Here is a 22700-nt window from a genome sequence, read left to right as displayed (position 1 = left end):
GCAGCTGTCATATGAGGAGAGGCTGAGAGACTGGGACTGCTCAGCCTGGAGAAGAAAAGGTTTGGGGTGAGGGTTTGGTGGTGGAAATCTTGTCGCTGTGTATAAACATCTTGGGGAGGAGTAAAGATGTTGCAGGTGGATTCTTCTCATTGATGCCCAGTGGAGTACAGGAGCATTTGGAACACATGAAACTTATCAGAACATAAACCACTTTTTTACTTTAAGGGACAACAGGCACTGGCACAGGTCACCCAGAGAAGCTTTGGAGTCTCCATCCTTGGCATATTCAAACTGGAGAGGGCCCTGAGCAACCTGCTGTGGGTGACCCAGCTCTGAACAGGTGGCTGTACTAGACAGTCTTTGGAGATGCCTTTCCATCTCAGTCATTTGGTGAATTTTGTGGTGGGCTGCAACCAACAGTTCTCATGAGTATCTCTGAAGCTGGTGAATTTACAGAGTTTCATAGCTATTAAGCTTGTATGTTTTTTGTTTTGTAATGGTTAGTATACTTGCAAATCAGTTCTGTAGAAACTCTTCATGCTAAGAAAGCCTGAAGAGATTAAATACAGGCACTGTTATTACGTTCTTATAATGTTCTTGCTATCTTTAGATGGTTATAATGAGTTGCAGAATTGGTAATATATGATCAAGCCCATGGTATTTGAGATGTATGTTTCAGCTGGCCTTTTTCATTAGCTTCCTTATTGGACAGAATAAATATTCAGTTGGGAGATACTGAAAAAATATCTCTGTTTTATATAGAAAGTGGAAAAATACTATGCTTTTGAGATCCCGGATGTTCCTGCAAAATCTGAGTATTTGGAAATCAAATATTTGGTGAGTATAGTTAATCTGATGAAAGACCATAACCTGCTTTCTTACCCAGTTAATAATTTTATTTGATTTGATCTTTAGTAGCTAGTGGCTGTACCTCTGTTACAGTGTGCAGTTAGTTGCTCATTGTCTTGTAATTAGAGGTTTATCATTTGTACATTGGTTAGTCCTTAACAAAAACAGTTCATTACCAGGCAACCTATAACACTGATTTGTTAGTGTTGGCTCTATTTGTGTAAATAAAGCATGAGGAGGAAAAAATACTTCCTACAACTACTGCCTTCCTCCCACCTTCTCCCCGATTAGAATTTGCTTATTGATTTACAACAATGTGTATTCCCAATTATCCTGCCTTATTTTATATTGCCTTGCCACTGAATCAGTGGATACTGGCTGGACAGCCCTTTAGCTGTACTGGATCAGGGCCCAAAGTACGCTAAGATATTTTAACTTACTACCCTTAAATATTTTGGGTTTTTTTTTTTTAATCCATGTCCAGAGTACAGCTGTTGTCTCTGCTTATGTGGCTCTTGCAAATAGCAGGTGGTTGAGAAAGATTTGTTGAAGAGCTTTAAAATTGAGCAGCAAAGGTTGGAAAAAAATTCCCATAAGAACATCAATAGCTGTTACTCATTAGCAAAAATACTTGATTTGGTTTCATATGCAAGAGCCTTAGCAGTCTTGAACATCTTGGGGTCAGTTGCTGGGATAATGCCTTTTTAAACCATTTTTTTTAATACTAGTTCTAGGTGCAAAAGCAGCATCCCATAGAGATTTGCTAGCTGTCTCGAATTTTAATTTAGCTGTGCAAAAACACTTTATCCAGTCTTTATATGACAGACAAGATTAAAGCTGTAACTATCTAATTAAGTTGACAACATGAGCAGTTTCTGTATTAAAATGGTCACTGAACATTATTGTAGTCTTGGCTGATGATAATATTTCTGTCTCACATCCAGTATGGATGAAGAGCTTTAGCTTCAGTGCATTTTTACATTACTGTCCTGATTTTGTTATGCACCTATTTAAGTTGAGTCAATAGTGTAATTTCTTCAATTACTGTAAGGTGTTATGGGTTAAAGCTTTGCTTGTGGGAAATTACAGTGATTTTGGGTGTTGTGTAGTTTTGTTACGGTGCTGTCTGAATATAGTGTGTCCACCTTGAAGTCTTCTGTGGGGTGAAATGACTCATTGCTCTGTTACTTGTTAGGCTGATTACCCTCGTCTTCCCCAAGATCTGAAAGGACAAACATTTTCTCATGTGTTTGGAACTAACACCTCTAGTCTGGAACTTCTCTTGATGAGTAGGAAGATCAAAGGACCATGCTGGCTGGAAATAAAAAATCCACGTATGGTGGTTTGCACGTGAAATACTTGGTTGCTGGAAAACACGCATAATTATAGATTGGGGGGATGAGGGGAAATCTAAATTGTACTGATAAATTATAATTTTATAAATTGACCTTGCAATTTATCTGTGCAATTTTCATTATCTAGTACAAATTGTAACTTACTCTTCCTTTATTTTTTGAGACCTCTATCCATATAAAGTTGCACATTGTACAGATGAGATTATAAATTGGAATGTCAGTGAGAGGGAACCCTGCAGTGCCTAGCATGCGCATACCCTAAAGCCACGTAAAGCTAAAGTTAGTTTCCTAGAAATGTATCTCTCTTTCTTCTCTTGATAACTTAAAGAGTCATGTTTTTTTCTGAAAAGGTATGTTTGTAAGAACAAACTGTTGCTTGATGTCTCTTTTGTTTGGATATTAGTTTGTTGTTTGTTGTTACTTTTTCTGGTACTTCAAAAAGTTTGTGATGTGAAGCTTTTTTAGTTTGAAATCCCTTCTGCCTCATGAATGGGCATGCACCACTTACAGGTGGTTATGCCACCTTATTTTGGCTTGGTTAGAGCCCTCTGTTCAGTGTGTGCCGCATATTCCATATTGCCCCTAGTGTGACTAGGCTTCTGACTGGGGTGTCAGGGCCCAAGGAGTTACCAAAAAATTGGGCAGGATTAGTCTAGGTCTTAGACTGTCCCACAAGGGCAAAACGTTAAAAGGACATGCTCTGTGCAACAGTGCCATTAGAGAAGCTTTACTTGTGGATCCCACAAGAATGAGGGTGGTTCATGCTTTTTTCCTCAGAGCCTTCAAATCAGTTGGTCAGCTGGTGTAAGGTGGAAGCTGTGGCCATGAAGCCTGGCTTGGTGAATGTGGTTAAAGATATTTCTCCTCCTCCTCCTCTTGTGGTCATGTCCCTCAGCATGAAGACCACTCAGAACCCAAAGACTCACCAGAACGAGGTATGTAATCTGCTCTCATTTTGGTTTGGTTTTGTTTTTTGGCGTATACTAAAGATTTTCCAAGGCCTGGAAGAACTTCACCTGGTAAAACATACCTAACTATATTTACTGTTCAATAAACTTGTATGTGCTGCGGGCTTTTCAAAGAAATTTTTACGGAGGTCTCACCACCATGAGAACTGTGGGTTCAGGGCGGCTCTTTGGTGAGAATATTTACTGTGACAGCAGATCCTACATATTTTTTTTAAGCCTTCTTTTTTGTCTGTTGTGCATAACAGTTATAAATGAGACTGTCCCAGAACAGCTGTTAGTAGATTATTATTTTTTTTTTTGGTAGAGCTAATCATAGGTTCTAGATAAAATGACCAGGTTGTAGTGCTGATAAAACTGATTTTGAAATAGATTGAGAAATTGGTCTAAATCTTGTAGCACCTGCTACTCTGCTGTGAGATCTTTCATTTTGTCAGAGAAGAGGAGAGATGTAGGTGGCCGTTCTCAGTTGTAGACTGCAGATTACAAATTGTAGTTACATTAAAAAACAGATAAAGGTGCCTATGTCTCCCTAGCTTAGGAAGGGATTTAGCATTCACTAATAGGAAAGGAGAGTTGTTTCTGGCTAATTTAATGGAAGCCTGACTGCTTTGTCTTCTGTTGGGTTTTCCTGACCAGCGTCTGGGGAGCCAGGACATTCCTGCCAGCAAAGCAAGCAGAAACATCAGTAGAGCTAATAGCTTCTAAATGCTCAAACCTCTTGGCTTGGCAATCTTGACTGCTTGCTCAGGGGCAGCCCTGCTGGAGGCAAGGCTTCTCTGCATGTCCTGCCTTTCTCACATCTCCCCTGCACTTCATAGAGAATACTTTAAATTGTGCGGTCTTTTCAGATTCAGAACAAAATTTGATAAAAGCAGTTTTCCAAATGAATTATTTTCCTTCTTGAATTTCTAAGGTAATCGTTTAGGAGTAAGTTCTGCTTTATTTTATTTGAGATAATTTGATAACTTTTCTTCTTTTTAACTATTTGTATTTGTAAAAGGTGATCTTTTGTAGAAACAAGAGAAAATAGGTGATGAAACTAATTAAAAAAATGAATGGGAAAAATGGGGTTTGCCAGTAGTTAAGTTTATGAAGTTGTGTGTTCTGTATCTCCTTGGTATAGGTTGTGGCTCTTGCAGCTCTGGTTCATCAGAAATTCCCTTTGGATAAGGCTCCACCTCAGCCTCCTTTTCAGACACACTTTTGTGGTACGTATTTGGAACAGTTTAGGAGTAGAAAAATAATTCCTTCCGAGGTTTTCTTTTGTTGTGGTTTTTGGTTGTGAGTCGTTTGTGGTGTGTGGGGGGGGTTTTTTGTGTGGTTTTTGTTTGCTTGCTTTCTTTGATTTCTGTCACTCCAGCAGTAATAGCTTAGAATAGGTAAAATAGCAAAGTTTCACCTCCCAAGCAGGCTTTTCTCCCTGTTTTTAACTTCACTGGTTACTGACATTTTATTAAAGACTTTATTGAAAAACTCTTACTTAGAGATGAAGTAACCCTGCTCTATGCAGTTTCTTATCATTTTTATTAGTTTTACTTCATCATGGGTTCTGTTGGATTACTTGACCCATTGATTTAGACCATTTATTTACTGTCACTTAGTTATTTTTCGGTTCTTCTGAACAGAATTTTAAAAATAAACAAGTCATATTTATTTATAAACAAGTTTATTAAGATCAGATGAACCTTGAGATTCAGACCTCAGCTGAAAGAGCGCTGAATCCTTGTGAGAGCAGGTTCTTTGGAAGCTGAGGGCCATAGTTATTGTTAATTATGAATTCATAATTATGAATGATTAAAGTTGTTTAATGCTTTATTAATCACTCAGGTTTTAAGACAAGTATTCACATAAGGCTAGATTTTTAGAATTATAAGTTAGTTTTCCTTATCTCCCTTTGTTGTGAATGGGTGCTTACGGGAAATATATAATTAAGAATTTGTATATAAGAACAAATATAACTTCTTTTGCAGTTGTTTCCAAACCGAACGATTGCATTTTTCCTTATGACTTCAAAGAAGGTATCAAAAGGAAGGTAATTTCATTTTGTTAGCCTTCTGATTGCAGTACCTTTTAAAATACTAACTTCATGTTGCTTTGGGTAAGTTGTGTAAGAGAAATATTCAGAGGAATGGTATGATTGTTTCATTAGTTTCCCACTCTGCAAACCTAAATTTAGGTATTTATTCTGTGTTGTTTGTAAAGGCAGAGGGGTGTGCTCTGTGTGGTTCAATACTGCTGCTAGTTGTGGTCATAAAATAGATGGGAGTGTTAGACGAGAATTGGAAGGGTTTTGCAAAGAGGCTAAAATTGTCATTTGTTTTCATTTACCTGACTCTGTACTCACAGTAAACTGGAGGAGTTTGTTTCTTCTTTCCTTGGGGAGTAAAGTCTGTTAAAATTCAAAAGACATTCTAAAGGCTACTGGCATTGCTGTCAGAATAATAAAGTAACCTATTTTTGTTTTCCTCTGTTTCCATATGATCTTAAGCCTGTGAGTGAAGGATGCACATAGAGCATTTTCCTGGTGTGCTTGTTTCTTAAAATATCACTAGACACCTGCATACAAAAGCGAAATGGAAAAAAAGCCTCTGAGAAAAGCTTTCTATGTCTGTGGGAGTGAGAACAAAATTCCGTGAATTACAGAAGGAAAGGGAGAACTCTGTCGTGCTTTATTGTTGTCTAGTAACTAGTAGGGGAGAGGAGATGTTTCCATTTTAAACTTATTGGGTCATTGAAATCAGGTGCTCTCTTGCTCCTTTTAGAATGCTAAAATAGAAATTGCTGCAACAGAGAGAACGCTGCTGGGATTTTTCCTTGCGAAGATTCATAAAATTGACCCAGATGTTGTTGTGGTGAGTAGTTCTGAGACTTTGACAGTTAAATTAAAGCACAGTGTCAGTTGGTCAGCTTTGTTCTTTTCCTTTTGTCCCCTTGTAGGTTTTTTAATGTTTATCTTAGACTGCCTTATGAACTGAATTTGCTTATAAGACAGCAGGTATATTTTGATACAAAGATGATACAGCATTTTCCCTCACAGCATTTTGTACATCCTGTTATTTCCCATAATACCTGAAATAGGCAATGTTTCCACTGTGTATGAAACAAGTATTTTTTTTTTTCTTTACTCAGATAAAGCACAACAAAAAAACCCCTTGTGATTTTCTAGAAAAATTGGAGCTCTTGGTATACTGAAGAGTCTGTTTCAGTTCAGATGCTCATATAATTTGTGTCACCTTTTAGATTGTGTTTATGTTGTAAATCAAAACAATAACCTATACAGATCCACAGGATCTTAGCGGTTTTGTGATAAGTGTTCTTATGTTTTCTACTGTGTTGGCAGCTGAGGGTTTATTATAATTACTCATTTTCTTTTTTGTTATGTTTAATTAATGTACAGTCCTGACATTCGTTTAATGAAATTTTGGAGACAATTTAAAGTTGATTATAAATTTGAGGTTGGTTATGTGTAACTTGTTACTCTTCTGTAGGTAAACATAAATAATTAAGTGGTGGCAATAAAGGATGAAACAAGCAGTCAGGTTCCTGATGTTTTTCAGCTCACTGTGGCTGGTATCTGGTATTTGTCCTCTGAGCTTAGCTTCCTGGTGGTTATGGGAAGGAATCAGGTGAAACACTGCAGCCAGTGGTTTTAAATTGAAGATGCCAGTAGTAGGGGTATGAGACCTCTGATGCTAAAAACAGCAGAGCTGTGTTAGTGCAGTTTAATTTGCACCTGGTTTAATTAGTGCTGTTAAAAAACAAGCTATATCATTATATCTGTGGCTATAATGCTGCTGATGATTTGAAGGAGCTTCTTCTATAGCACAGCATTGCACTACACAGATGTGTCTGATACAGTGAACCTGCAAGTCCTCGTGACTAACTGGTCCATGTAGGCTTGTGTTCATCATGTAGGATTTTGTTTACAGTTGAGGTTACAGACCAGTGTCATCAATGTCTTTAGAATTGTTTAAACTTTGCAAATATTGCTGGAGTACTTCGACAGGAAGAAATTCTTCACTGTGAAGGTAGTGAGGCACTGGAACAAATTGCCCAGGGAAGTTGTGAATGCTCCATCCTTGGCAGTGTTCAAGGCCAGGTTGGACAGGGCCTTGAGCAACTTGGTTTGGTTGGAGGTGTCCCTGCCCATGGCAGGGGGTTGGAACTAGATGGTCTTAAGGTCCTTTCCAACCCAAACCGTTCTATGATTCTAGGATAATATGTAAATGGTTTCAATGTCTTCCTATCCAGATTTAACAACTATGCCTGTTGTAGTATCAAAGGAAAAAATTACACCATTTTAATTTCAATACTGAGACTTTCATGGGTGAAAAGGAATTACTCATGGCTAAGTTTATATTCTGTATAAAGAATGTTTGTTGTGTTTTGGTTTTTCAGTTTTCTCTAGAAAGCTTTAAATCCTAATCTCTGATGTCAAAGCATAAGGCTGAATCGTGTGTGCTATGAGCCAATTACAGAGCTGATTTTGGTATTCTGCTATACAGCATTGCTAGTGTTAAGACTAATGAGTACTGCTGATGAACGTTCTCTTAGAAAGTGCTTTCTATGAGAGAGATAATGCCATCAATTAGTTGGAAAAAACACAAAGGGCAAAGGAATACTGAGTGTGGGAAAGTAAGTCTTTCAATTTGCATTTGTTGTAACCTTTTTTTGTTATTTTTTCTGCTGCAAGGGTCATAATATTTATGGATTTGATCTGGAAGTGCTGCTTCAAAGAATTAATGTGTGCAAAGTCCCTCACTGGTCCAAGATAGGTCGACTGAGGAGGTCCAATATGCCAAAGCTTGGGGTAATAAGATTGCTCAAGTCTTTCAAACCCGTTTATGTTGCATGTGATTAAAAATGAATTAATTTTGCTGAGGAATTGTAAATGTGGCACTGATGTATTTTGACTGCTGGTCATGCTGAATTTCATGTGTCCTAGATCAGAAATGATGAGTGTTTATATGACTTTTATTACAGTAATAAGCTAAACTAATTTTCAAGTTAGGGTAATTTAGTTTACATATCTCAACTAGATGATAGTAATGACAGATTAATTGCAATAGTCTTTACTGTAACAGCCTTTGTCTGCTACAACTGTAAAATGAGAAAATGTAATTTGGATTGATTGGTGAATCATTCCATAGAGACCTGCTAAGTTAATAATTCTGTAGTTCTTAGTATGTATTTGTTCAGAAGACAATGTGTGGGGCTTGGGGTGTTGGAAGTGCTGAACGTGGCCATATTCTGGCCTGTTCCTGTCCTTCCTAGAGGCCAAGAGGAGTATCTGTGCATGGTTTGTTCTATGACTTTTTTGTCCTGCTGTTAGTCCAAAAAATATGCTTGGAGGAAAAACAAAACACACACACATGTCCTTGTTGGGACTGTTTAATTATGAAAGAAAAAAAATGCATGGCAGTTTAAGAATTAAGATCTAACTAGTAATGATAGTTAAGTAACTACTGCTTAATATCCATATATACTGAAAGATACCATTATTAGGGCATAATTATAAAGCTGGAGTATTAGTGGTGTTTAGTAGAGAATTTAGAGTATTAGAATAGTGACCAACTGACTTGACTGAATCCTGTAAACTTATATTTTGGATAGATATTTTTTGTTAATGTTTGTATGTTTCATTTTGTTTGGGTTTTTCTCTCCTTGTGTGATATGGTTAAGGGTCGAGGAGGGTTTGGTGAAAGGAATGCTGCCTGCGGTCGAATGATCTGTGATGTAGAAATTTCTGCTAAAGAATTAATTCGTTGCAAAAGTTACCATTTGTCTGAACTGGTCCGTCAGATCTTGAAAACAGAGAGGGTAACAATTCTACCAGAGGAAATTCGGAATATGTACAGGTATGTTGTTGATTTGTGGTTTTAATCCTTCACTGAAAAGTAGAGGAGCTAGTTTTGCACTATGCAATGTCATGCTTACTTATTTGATTTGTCGTGGAGATGGTGATTTAGCATATTGGTGTTTGAAAAGTAAAATATTACCTTATCAGTAGTTTATAATGGTTCAAGCTATTTGTGGGTGGTGGCTTATTATGTGCAAAGCAAATTGATTTGTGAGAGCATTGGTTTAGATACAATAATAGGATATGCAGGCATGAGTTTTGGGTTTGTTGTTTTGCTTTGGGGTTTTTGTTTGTTTGTTTTCCCCAATTAAAAGATGCTATATAATTCAACACCAGTGTGCTACACATATCACATGTTCCAAACGGCATGTAGGTCTAAACTACTACAAAGGAGACTGATTTTGCTTTACTGTGCCATCCCCCTTCTTTTCTCAGTGATTCTCGTCGTTTAATGTTTATGCTGGAAAACACCTGGACAGATGCCAGGTTCATTCTGCAGATCATGTGTGAGCTGAATGTTCTGCCACTGGCTCTTCAAATAACAAACATCTCTGGGAATGTCATGGTACATTTTTATTACTTTCCACCCCGCTCCATTGTCCCACAAAAACAGTTCTGTGTTTTCTGTGTTTGATTTACTAGTTTTAACTCATGAACACTAACTGAGAACACATGATGTTGTAAGCTTTTTGCTGTGATGAGTCTTTGAGTTTGATGATCTGGTTAAGTAATAATGTAAAACTTCCTTAAACATGTCATATTTGAGTTTTGTGCATGGTGATGATACAGAATAGTAGTAATGCTAGATGAGCTTACAAATAGTTGAAGGACATTGTTTAGTCTATTTTTGTATGAGAGTGTTTTCTATGCTTTGCTTTGAATTCTTTTTTCACCCCTCTCTATAGTCGAGGACAATGATGGGTGGACGATCTGAACGTAACGAGTTCTTGCTGCTCCATGCATTTCACGAGAAAGACTACATAGTGCCGGACAAACAAGTGTTCAAAAAGCCTCTGCAGAAGCTGGTGGGTCCAGTTTTTCTCTTTCCAAGAATTTTTATTAAAAAGAAAAAAAACCCCATTCTTCTATCTTTTTGCGTATTACTGTTCTGTGAGAGCGTGGAAAACCCAAACATGTCGGATATAACACAAATCTTAATAGTACAGCTTATGCTTAATTCAAAATTATTTTATTTGTTGAGTTGATAATGGAGAAATGTGTGGTTTAAAGGGACAGTGTAACACTTTTCCCTTGTATCATAGATGTGTGGAAGCTCAGTTGCTCTTTTAGTTCAAAATTGAAATAAGCTGAGTACTTGTCTGCACAGGGAAACAATGAAGAAGATTAAGTCTTGTTGCTTAATGGATGCACATATGCCCTACAGTTATTTTGCTGGTGAACAGTATTTCAAGTGTAATTTGAACAGTGGGTAATTTGAGAATGTGGGTAAAATATCCAAGGGCATTAAAAAAAATATTTAATTCCTTTGAATAATACCAGTGTAAATAATATCTATAGAAATATCTGTAAGTTTGTTAGTAAACAAAATTTGAGAATGTATTTGTATTTCGCTGTATTTTGCTTTTAAATAAGTTCAATGGCAAATTCCAAAGCAATAAGTTCTGTTGATTGTTTTGCTATGTCAAAGCAGTGCTGGAATTTTAAATGAATCAGAATAGTATTGAACAAGTGGGAGAAAAATTCTTACCGCAACAAAATGAATGGCAGGATACTCTTTAGGTCAGGAATAAGGGTTTTATTTGGTTTATTAAAGCCCGGCCATTGTATTTCCAAAACCTGCATTTTAGCTGGTCAATAATATTTCCTTCGGATCGTGAGTTGATTTTTTCCCTAGTGTTGACTTTCGTAGCCAGCCACAAAATGCATACTAGCGTGATGTTGAATGATGACAATTCCTCAGGGTCTTTGTAATCTCTTGGTAGCAGTTTGTTCCTGTAGGAGTTAGTTTGAATGCTGTTTTGACATGTAGAGAACTTTAATAAGGATCATGATGGAAACACCATGTTTTGCATGTATTTTAAAAATAACTCTATGCACTGGCTCCCAGTTTCATACTTGATTTGCCAGAAATGACTCCTCCAACAGTATGGAAATCTGGGAGACTAGATAATGACTTTTTTAAATGCCAAATGTAGGTGGATGAAGATGAAGATATTGACGATCAGAATAAATCAAAGATAGGGAAAAAGAAAGCAGCATATGCTGGGGGCTTAGTCTTGGATCCCAAAGTCGGTAAGATGTAGCAATTTTCTTTCCTCTATGAAGTTAAGAGACAGGTAGGTTATATTCACGCAGACAGATTGCAATGGGCAATCTGTGTATCTTGTGGGAACTTGGTGTGGTGGTTTGGGGCAAGGGGTTGGGGAGGGGATTGTTGTATACAAGAAAATTCCCAACATTGATTGTGGAATTACTTATTCTTGGGACAGTTTTTCCTTAACTTTTTGTGAGAAGGTTATGGTTCTGCAAGGAGTTAGGATTGTGTATCTGTGTATGATTTTCCGATGGACACATAAGTTTTCTTTCAGTTTCTCCTCTATGTGGGGAAAACTGTACAAGTGTCCTATAGTAACACAGAAGCTATCTGTTCAACTCTGGTGAGTTAATGGGGTTGGATCGTTCCACTTCTGACAGCTTTTTATAATGGGTATTGGTGCATCTCGACTGCTACTTTAAGGGATTTAGATACTGGAATGCGGTACAGTGTATTACTGTCACTTAAATATTAATTGTGGAGTTGGATGAAGTCCTTAGGGAGACTGAGTAATTGTGACTTTTTGTTTTAAACTCTGTTTTAGGTTTTTATGACAAGTTTATTTTGCTTCTCGACTTCAACAGCTTGTACCCATCGATTATCCAGGAGTTCAACATCTGCTTTACCACAGTGCAGCGACTGTCATCAGAAGCACAGAAAAGGGCAGAGGTTTGCGTGTTTTAATTTGTGACTTAAGTTATACTGTCTTAACTTCAGTGTGTTTTCTGTGAATCAGCTTTGTAAGAAACTGTTCTCTTTCACTGTTAAATGTTGTGGGCTTTTTTCCCCCCTCTCGCACATTAAAAAAAAAAGTGATTCTTTTTAAGATGTTTCATAGTAAGTTTCGTTTTGGGACTTTTTGAATATTCTGTGTCTTTCATTTTCCTTTCAGTAGTACTTTTACAGAATCTTGGTAAGTTCTCTCCCATCTAAATAAAATCTTGCTATCCTCATGAAACAGTATTTTTAGTGAGGCTGTGTTGGCCCTTTCCAGCCCCAGGTCATCCTAGCAATTTCTGAGGCCATTGACCAGTTTCATCCTAACTTGGTAGAGGCTTCCTAAAGTTAAGGTGCCACAGAACTCATGCAAATGTACCTGACAGAAGTCTTGTGCTTCTGCCTAGGGGAAAGAATGCAACATGAGCTCAACCCTGATCAGACATCAGGAAAACTGTATGTGTGTGTCTTGGGGTTGTGTGTTAGGGGGTAATACTGTGACTATGTCAGCTGTGGGACCAGCCATTTAATACAGCATTAAACTGTATTAAGCATAACTGAAAAAATTCCTGAAGGTGTAGTTCCATGTACTGATTTCTCAGCAGCTGTGTCCTGATTTCTCACAGAAAACCTCTCATGGTTGTTCTAAGTTGTGCTTTGGGTGCTCTGCAGGAATAGATGCAACCTGTGTGGATTTGTGTTTTTTTCCCCCAAGCTTTTCATTTAACACGTTAAAATCTAATCTTCAAGCAAACAAATGATAAACGCTGGTGATCATTTGACAGGTTGAAGAAGAGGAAGAAATTCCAGAGCTTCCGGACCCATCTCTGGAAATGGGAATTTTGCCTAAAGAAATCAGGAAACTGGTGGAAAGAAGGCGTCAAGTTAAGCAGTTAATGAAACAGCCAGATTTAAATCCTGACCTTTATTTACAGGTGTGTTTTAGAGAATTCCTTTGATTTTCCTCCCACTCCCCTTAAGTGCCCTGATCAGCCTTGCAGAATAGGGATGATTAGTAGGGAGCAGTGATTGTAATGTTCTTTACTTGTAGCCCATCATTGCTGCAGGCTATATAAAAAGCTGTGAATGTAATTGTGAACATTAAGTTCTGTTCTCCGTTTGCTGTGGCTGTATCATTTTTGCTGGTTATGTTTCTTTTCAGTATGATATCAGACAGAAAGCTTTGAAACTCACTGCTAACAGTATGTATGGCTGCCTGGGATTTTCCTACAGCAGATTCTATGCCAAGCCTTTGGCTGCTTTGGTGACACATAAAGGGAGAGAGGTAAGTCATTAAACAGGTTATAGACACATGTAAAAAGGGTTAAATTTAAGCTACCTACTTTTTAATTGAATAGGAGGATGGTCTTGGTTTTGAACCTGCTTTTCCTATCAGAATTGTAGTCTGTATCTTTCTTGTACTGGAGAAGTTGTAAAAAATTAAACTGGTGTCTAGAAAAAAAGTCTCCAAGTACAAGTTGAGGCTCTAGCTAGAACCTTGTTTTGAATTAAACTGCTTAGTTTCAATGGACCAGATGATGGTGACAAGAAAAATCAAGGCCACTTTCACATTTTCTGTGAACTTCCAGTTCTGCTTGGTGGGTCAGTCTTTGATTTGGTGGTATGCTTCAGCTTTGGATGAGCTTGTCTTTGGGCAGACTGTCCTGTGCACTGGTATGTTGAATTCCTGAAACCCTAAAGTTTATAACAGGTCTAATTAGTCACATGGTAACAATGAATTATGTATCAGGGCCTCATTTTCAGAAACTGTTCCTTAAAATGAAGCTTTGCATTAGCCTCAAGAGGCCAGATTTTATTTTAAGAGTTGCTCTTAACTCTATAGGCAAAACTACTTTTGCTATTGGTTAGCATGGCAGCTGAATGCAGACCACATCATTTTGGTCCTAGTGGAAAAGTAATCATTAAAGATCCAAAACGTGCCACTGATAAGCAGTGTCTTAAAACATATTTTTTCATTATGCTTCCTATTAATTCTTTATAGAAGAGAATACCAAGCAGGAATCTGCAAAGGTGCCAAGAAGAGATGTGACAGGGTGGCTGGTCAGCCTTTCAGTTGAGCAGGGAGACGGACGAGTTCACGCCTGTGTTTAGAGGCTCTTCCTGTGATGTGAGGGCACAGCTCTCCCTGCTATGGACTACCAATGTGCTGAAGGTCCATTTACAATCCCCAACTGATGTGCATGGGGCATTTTGTCTTGGTAGCCCTCTTTGGTGTGGTACAGCTCCTCCTGTAGAGCTATAACTATACTTTTTTTTCCCCATTCTTTGAGGTAGATTAGTATTCATTACTCTGGATGCTGTGGAGATAACAAACTTTTTGAAAATTTGGTTATTTTTCAGGATGAGCTGTAATTCTGTGCTTCTATGTAACCATGACAGATTCTGATGAAATACAATGTATATGCTTTGTTCTGAAAATTTGGACTTTTAGATAGGTAGTCAATATACAGGTACAGCTTTATTAGTTTCTTATTTTCTTGAGTGGTTGTTTTTGCCATACAGGATGACACAAGAGGACATCTGGGGGGTTTCTGTTGAAATATTTGGTCTGGAAAAATACTACTTTAAAATTTTATATTAGTCTTTCTGGTCATAGGTTTCTTCTTACCACTAAATGCTGATATGAAAGAGGTGAACATTAAGTATCAGGAGATTTTGGTTCTCTATACAAGAAGGTTAATTAAAAAATACCTATTATGGAAAAATGTTATTTTTCTAAATGTAAATGGCCTTTTCTGATGATCAGTAATTGATACTTTTAAAAAATGTGTTATTTTGTTTACTGTTCTGGAGGGGACCTGAACAAACGCAGGTAGGCTTCTTACAGATGTCTAAGTGGGGAAAATACTTTGTGGGTTGAAAACTGAACTTAATATTTGCACTAATACAATTACAGTTCAATCACAAGTCTTAGCAGAATAATTAAAAGTGGGAAATACATATTTCAAATTGAAGTTCTTGAAGCTCGTTGCAGCATTAAGTTTTAACATAGCTGAGAGAGAACGAGTTTTGATGACTTCTGTAAACTGCTGCTTTCTAATTGTGTGACAAAAGACCTTTTCACTGAAGCTGTAGGAAGTACTGCAAGTACTGCAAGTGTCTGATGCTGAGTGCTGTGTGCACTGTAAATTCTCTTTGTGGTTTGGCAATGCCAATGTACTAAAAGTAGTGGAGCTGCCATGGGGTTCTTTATGGTGACTAAAGTTCTTGTAATTACACATCATCATGTTAAAAACTTTTTTTATAGCTGGACTAGTGTATGACTTAGTACACGTGCCGTCAAAATGAAGTGAACATGTATGATGTGGAAATGCCATTTATAAAGCCAGATCATAGTGCTGTGACAAGAGTATAAACCATAAGAGTTCAGTTCTCTTCAGTCAGCCTTGGTGAGAGATGAGCCGGTGCTTGGCCTTTGTTTACCTTAAGACATGCAGTAGAAATGAAGCAAAGGCTTACAACTCTGGCCATATGTATGCTGGATCCGGCAGAGAGGTTAGTGTGTGTGTCATTCCAGTGAACGAGGTGTAGTTTATGTGGACAGTGTAGTAATGGGAGTGAGTTTTCACTAGATGGCGATAGAGACCTTGAGATCATTAATCAATTAAGACTTTCATTTTTGTCACAAAGTGTTTTAAATGTTGACGGTTAGGTTTTTCAAACGGGTCTTCCTTGTTTGTTTTTTTTTATTGTGGGTAATTTCTAGCAGGGAAGATGGGCCATATCGGTGTCAAGTTGTGAGAATGTAGTGTATTGTGTATCACAGGTAGACTGGTTAAGTTTTGGTGTATTTTGGAAGGAAAAAAAAGGGCAAAAATTTGGGGTGGGAGTGAGGTAAAACTACAGCTCAGATCTGTTTGTCCTTTTTGGAAAATGTAACTGTTTTCCTATTTTGATCATTAAAGATGCATCAGTTCTTTTTCTTACAACAGTTAAAATTATATTTGCATTTGCAATCCTAATGTTACATTATTGATCTGGAATGTGTTAGAAGGATTCCTGGACCTTCCCCCACCCCTCTGCGTTACTAAGCTTTTGCCTGGACATTGCTCTTGTTGTCACTACAGCAGTTGCTTGCATGGAAAAGTAGTAGGAAAATATTTAATATATTTTTAGCTGTCCTTTAATGTAATTTAGCAACTGGAAACAAGATGAGTCGGTGTTGTACAACCAGCTAGCTCTGCACTAGCAGGCAGCATAAGGTCATGCCTTTCTACCCTCTTTAAAGGACAAGTCTTTTGATGAAGTGTCAGTTGTCTGATTTCCCAAACGCGGGATGCCCTCTGCTGCAGGATTTTCCTACAGGACACTGAAGTTGTTGAGAGAATTTTATCTATAGGCAGCTTGGTTGCTAATGGCTGTCACTCAAAGCTGAGGTGTTTTCCAGGTACTTGCTTTATTCCACATTGTTTTTCATTGTTACATAGTTTTGTCCAAACAGCTAGAAAACTTGCCTTTGAAAGGAAAATAACACATTTGCTGTTTTCAGCAGCACTAACAGGTAGATCTAGTGTTACAGTATGCAAAATAAAAGGAGGAAAGAGGCAGTTGGGTTAATTCCAACTTTCTCATTCAGATCCTTTAGATACATTCTCAATTAATAATTAGTTTAAGGCCCTGGCAGTCAAAAGGAAAGAATAAAAGCATGTTATTGCTGCAGTCTAGGGAAAGAATGGATGAGGGAGGAGAAAGATGAAGTGGAGAAAGATGAGCTCATTTAAAAAAAATTAAGCAAGGGTAGGTAAGCAGGTTAATGGCCACCTATTGTAATTGTCTTCTGTAAAGAAATCCAGGCATCTCTTTTTTTTTTTTTTTTTTTTTTTTATTTGTTAGCCTTCTTCATCCAGGGAAATTGATCATCATCTACTAAAGTCTACAAGAGTTGTCATGTGAATGGGGCAGTAGCCAGACTCCTGCTTCCTTCCGTGTTGTAGTACAGGAGAGAAGGGATTGTTAAAAGAGGGAAAGGAGCTTCCTAAAGTCTTACATATGCATGCTGTCTATATTTAAACAGGGAATACAGCATCAATATAACATTTTTGGGAGGCATCAAACTTGATGGCAAAAGGCTAGGCGAAGAGTTTCGTAATTGCTTTTAAATATAAAAATGGCAAACTGAGATCTTACGAGAGATAGTGCTAAATTGTTGCAGTGTCCCTAAATGGAAACTCTTGGGGTCAAACCAGTTGTCAGTGTTGTTAAATTTATCATTATGTATGCAATTGCGAGCCAGTGAAAAAGCTATGTGCGTTATTCTGCATGCTAATATCCAAAACGGGTTAGAATAGACATTTCAAAGGAGAGGCTGCTTACAAACCGAAAATGTGAACTGAGTACCAAGTAGTATAAAAATTGTGGAACATCTTAACATTCGTCGGAATTAAATGTTATTATTGTTAGTCGAGTGCATGAGATGACATCTGGTCTGATAAAGACTTTTGCATCTCCAAGGAGAGGAAATGAAACATTTCAGTTAAGAAGAATGGCCAGAATATTTTGGGTGAGGAGGAAATTAATCTGGAGGGGAAAAAAATATTTTATTTTATTTTGGGTGTGTTTGTTTTTTTTCTTTTTCCCACTGGGCAAAGGTTTTATTTAAAGGATATTCGCTGAATATACATCCAGTATTAGGAAGATTGATTAGCTTCAGGTTGATTGTACAGCAAGTCAGGTGAATGGAGAGACCGAGAGACCTTCTTTTTTGCGACTGCTGATTATAAGAATGTGCTATCATGAGAGGTGTGGGGCCTCTCACTTCCTGACTACTGATTTCCATGGAGGAGTTACAGCAATTGCATGGCCCCGTGGTGAGTTGGATCAGCCTGGAGATCTGAGCTGAAAACTGGCTCTAGAGGAAACCCAAATTGATTTCTGTTGGATCAATGACTCAGTGACTCACTGCATGCTCTTAGAGCTGGTAGAAAGGAGGAGGTTGGAAAGTGGGGCAGACCTGCAGTGAGATGTAAGGGGTCAGGCATGACCAGCCTTTTTCCAGCTCACACCTGACTGTGAAACTGTAGGGTTAGTGTTAATAGGACAAACACTTGGGGGGTTTTGTTTGGTGGCTGTTTTCTTTCATCTGTACTTCTGTTTTTTTCTTATGGCTTCCTGTCTTGTAGTTCATTCCTATCTTGCTAAAAGAGATTTTGCTTGATCCTTATCGTAACCTGGCTGCCTAGGTAACAAGAAGATATTCCAAACCCAAAATTATGGCAAAACTTTAAAAACAGGGTACGGGGAGACCTTAAAGAGCAAGGTCTCTGGTTCATTCTCTGTATCTGAAATATAAGAGTACATTCCTTTGCAGAAGTCGGATGTGTTGGGTAGAGGGCTGATACCTCAGCATTAGGAGAGGTAGAAATGTCTCTCCACATCCAGCGTTAACAGGAAAGATTCTCAGGTGTGCAGTGAAACACCAGGGAATGTACCTTATTCCTGCAACCCCCAAAGTTTGCCATGCTTTGGCTTCAGAATAGCTGAAGAAATCCTTTAATCCTGTCTAGACTACTGTAGGGATTATAGGATTCATTGGACAGAGATCCTGTCGTGGTTCTCTTCTTCAGATACTGGCACAGGGATGCCTAATAAAAGGGAGATAGAGGAGCACATAAATATTCGTACTGTCCTTCAAAGATGTGACACCTTGATCTCATAATCAAAAAGTCCCATGTATTTCCTGGGAATATTGCCCACTGTGCAAAAGCTCACTGTTGCACAACAGACTGTATTAGAAGCTTTTTGCTCCATTCACGATTACATGATGTATTCCTTGTCCTCTTGGATGAATACTCACTTGAGCCTACTAGATCTGTTATTTTCAGGTAATGATCTAAGGGTGATGATGATCTTACTCTGACATATAGCGAGAGGCTGAGAACTGGGTTTCTTGAGTCTGGAGAAAAAAGGCTTAAGGATGGAATTATTTGTGGTCTTCAACAGCCTAGCGGGGGCTATGAGGAAGAACCCAATCTTTTCCCAGTGATTCACAGCCTTGAACCAGGCAGGTCAAGCCCTGTCTTGGGCAGGAGGTTGGGTTAGATTATGTCCAGAGATGATGTCATAATCAAAATTATGAGCATCAGTTTAGAAGTTCCTTTAATTCACACTCAGATTTATCACCAAAGTCAGCTAGATCCAACAGATGCAAGAGTAGCAACTTGTCATTCGAAGTGCTGAGAACTAGAAGGATGAAGACATTTCAGCAGTGATACTTGTCTTGCCAGGCTGTTTGGTTTCAAAAGAAAAAAATCTTTGCTTTGAGTACTTCAAATGCAGGTTTTGCAGTATAGATCAGGTCATGTGGTCTCTTGCATGTATGTCCTTTCACTGGGCCTGTGCCAAGATTCATTGGCTTAATTTAGCAGAGATCCGTGAACAGCCTATGCTACTTTTGGCATCAAAATATACTTGTGAGACAGATGAAACAGTTTGTGCAAGACCTTTATTTATCCATGGAAGGTGTATTGTCTCTACCACTGCAGGTACAATACCTTGTAAGGATATATAGGAGATCTTGATGGACAACATCCAGAATTCTGCTTAGGACAGAGAATTCTTGAGTAGATGTAGTTTAACGAGCTGAGGCATGCCTAATGCAGATCTCCTAATGTAAACAAACAATATTAGAAGCAAGGAAATCCATACGTCAGGCATATAGTCTAAACTAATTTGTTCAGACTTCCTTCATAGTAAAAGAGGGCAATGTCAAAGGAGGATGAAATAAATCCCTCCAAATTTTTATAGTGTCATAGGTGATTGAAAGGCACATGAAAGCTTAACTTACGCTTGCTCTTTCTGTTTGCTTTCCTTCCAGTGTTATACGTAATGTAAGGCAGGAGATGTTGCCAGTGGTAGCATTGTCTTTTGCTAAAGGGCATAGCCTGAAGCTAACTCACTGGTAAGGTTTCAGGGAGTAGGATTAAATTATATATGTTGATATCTGCCCTACAATTTGACACTCTGTGCGTTTGGTGATTTGAGCCACTAGAAACAGTTGCTCCATAAAATCCTATTTTACCTGGATTACTAAAAAAAAATAAAGTAATAAAACCCCAAATCTAGTTCCCTTTACCTTTCATGTTCAGTATTTTATATTTTCATGTGTTCTAACTGACAGACTTTGAAAAGAACAGGAGTAGTTTTTTAGGTTGCTGGAGATGGGAAGTGGTTCCGATTTGTGTCACTGAAGCATGGTGCTGATCAAGCAGTGTTTGTCAAAAATGTGGAGTGTTGGAATGTCATTTGAACCTTAATGTAGGGATTAGTCCCTCGCAGTTGTTTCTGTGTGAGCTTGTGCTAGTCTGGGTGTTTACATGAATCTGGAGAAACATTTTAAAATTTGGATAACGATGGTTGGTAAGCCCTGGTTTAAGAGAAAAAAAAAAAAGAAAGGAAAAGCTGCTCTTGTGACATGTAGCCTTTATCAATGATGATTCCTGGTTCCTGCTGAGGTAGGGACAGCCATAGCCAAGCAGTTGCATGGCTGATTCATCTCAGATTGATCATGCCTCGTTAAGTTAATGCTTTCTTTCTAATTACTTGCCTTGTTCATGAACAGGCCAGAAATTGGTGAGTTGAAATTATTTGAAGTTATCAGAAAAGCAGGACTATGTAATAATCTGCTTTGCTAAAGTTCAGCATCATGTTTCCTGTGTAAACAGTTTCTGTTATAGAGATACAGAAGACCTCAAGGTACAACTACTTTTTCTACCCAAAGAAAGTGAATCTGCAGAACAGTTGCCAGGGAGGAGGATAACAGAATCACAGAATCATTAGGGTTGGGAGGGACCTCTGGAGATCATGTAGTCCAACCCCCCTGCCAAGGCAGGGCCACCTACAGCAGGTTACACACAGTCGCATCCAGGCAGGTTTTGAATGTCACCAGAGAGCGAGACCCTGCAACCCCCCTGGGCAGCCTGTTCCAGCGCTCTGCCACCCTCAACGTAAGGAAGTTGAGGTGAAACTTCTTGTGTTTGAGTTTATGGGCATTGACCATAACTGTAGTAAAGAAATCACTCTACTCATAGGCTGTTTTGCCCTTCAGTTTGGTACTTTGAATTGTTCTGTGTGCAGCTTCATTTTATGAGGCAATACCACAGTTGGCACACTAGTAGTTTATTTTCTATTTTCTCTGACTGACTTCAGTGCAAAGAGTGTTTTTAGTGTTAACTTCATTCTTCTTCCTTGATGCTTGTAATTTTACTGGGATATCAAACTGTCAAAGGCTTTGTTGTGCTGTAATTTGGAATTGGCACGTGGAAGACTGCCACTAAACTACAGGGACATCTCAGCCCTATGCTCATATGTATTGCAACCTTCCTTCTGGTTTTGCTCTGGTTAGAATTTTACTTGTTGAATTTAGAACTTCCTTGGCTGTACCCTTTGGTTTTTCAACAACCCAGATATAAATCAGTGACAGCTGATGTTTTGGTTTTCATATGACCTCCTTAATTTCTTCCCTTTCTTCTCCCCATCTCGTTCAGAACTTGTCAACAGTGTCTATGAACTTAGGCAAATACCATTTTTGCATTTGTTCAGAAATCTGTTGGTTTCTTTAAATTGTAATAGCTCCTGTGCCTTGATGTTTAATGTGTATTGTACCTGGGTTTTTTGGTTCAATGCATAACTTCATATTTTTCAACTTAGAGTTAAAAGTAGTCATCCTGGAGCTAAAGAAAAATCAATGAGAAGCCTGTACTTAGACTGAGAACCCCTGCAGAAAGCTTTGATTAGAGAAAAGCTTTAGATCTGACTCTTATACGCAATTGTCCATCAGGTGGCCAGTCATTTTGGCATGTACTACTGTATACCGCAGATGCTAGAGATGGAAAAAGGTCTATTACATCATGTAGTTCTCCTTCCAAAGTGTGCATATAGTTACTTCAGCAGAGACACAACTCTTCATGTTGTTCCAGGTTTGGATTTTTTTTTTTGAAGGCTGTTGTCCTTCAAGAAGCCACTTCTAATTTTAATTTTAAATTTAATTTTTGGGTTTTGATCTGATTGCTTTTTGTGATCACTAATTTTTAATAGATCTGAAGACAGAAGACGAGCCTGCCTCCGGTAGGAATGTGTTAATTGACAGGTGTCCTGAAGTTCCACGTTCTTGGCTGTGCTCCAGAATGACAGAGCAGTAATGATTTAGAAACTGACATTCCTTCCTGGTGAAAGGATTGGAGGAAATCTGTGAAGTTACTGACTACAACTCACTTCTAACAAATTGTAAGGAGATCATGGAGGTGTCTAATTAGTTCAGAGTATCTCCTTTGTGCAGAATGTTTTGGGTTTTCTTTAAATTCCTTTACACGCTGTCTTATGGCTCACACCATTTCCACACACCCCCTCCCCCCCTTCTCTTTAATGTTCTGCATGGTTACTCCGAGGATTTGAGTAAGGGATCATGTTCCTATCTCTGTGTGTGTGGTGTAATTAGTACAGCTATTTAAATGTTATCTGGAACCCATTTACCCTATCTGTCAGTTGCTGCTTAGTTCAGTGGAAATGCTTTTATGTAAATCACAGAACAATACTTCTGACTTGTAACAAGATTGGGCTGAATTTAGGGAACTGAAACACTTCATCCTGGAATAAAAATGTCTTGCTGAATCAAGGGTAGAAGATTATAAAAGCTGCCGCTTTTGAAAAGTGTATTATGC

The 22700-nt window shown here is 38.2% G+C and overlaps 1 protein-coding gene and 1 non-coding gene across 3 annotated transcripts in view; both read left to right on the top strand.

Moving 5' to 3' along the window:
- The window catches only part of POLA1 (DNA polymerase alpha 1, catalytic subunit), a 193338-nt gene that overhangs the window by 19842 nt on the left and 150796 nt on the right, over nt 1-22700 (top strand). For both annotated transcript variants that reach the window (XM_030476397.1, XM_030476396.1), the window contains exons 13-26: nt 763-837; nt 2045-2183; nt 2982-3139; nt 4296-4380; nt 5143-5204; nt 5935-6024; nt 7866-7982; nt 8855-9030; nt 9468-9597; nt 9938-10057; nt 11189-11285; nt 11852-11976; nt 12810-12959; nt 13187-13309. In XM_030476397.1, coding sequence (XP_030332257.1) covers nt 763-837; nt 2045-2183; nt 2982-3139; nt 4296-4380; nt 5143-5204; nt 5935-6024; nt 7866-7982; nt 8855-9030; nt 9468-9597; nt 9938-10057; nt 11189-11285; nt 11852-11976; nt 12810-12959; nt 13187-13309 — 1647 coding nt within the window. The remainder of the gene's footprint in view (nt 1-762; nt 838-2044; nt 2184-2981; nt 3140-4295; nt 4381-5142; nt 5205-5934; nt 6025-7865; nt 7983-8854; nt 9031-9467; nt 9598-9937; nt 10058-11188; nt 11286-11851; nt 11977-12809; nt 12960-13186; nt 13310-22700) is intronic.
- Nucleotides 11559-11689, top strand: LOC115604632. The gene has a single exon (XR_003990355.1).

The sequence above is a fragment of the Strigops habroptila genome, chromosome 2 (genome assembly GCF_004027225.2).
Source record: "Strigops habroptila isolate Jane chromosome 2, bStrHab1.2.pri, whole genome shotgun sequence".
In the NCBI taxonomy this organism is placed as follows: Eukaryota; Metazoa; Chordata; class Aves; order Psittaciformes; family Psittacidae; genus Strigops; species Strigops habroptila.
Note: the sequence above shows the minus strand (reverse complement) of the source record. Positions and strands in the feature narration are given on the sequence as shown.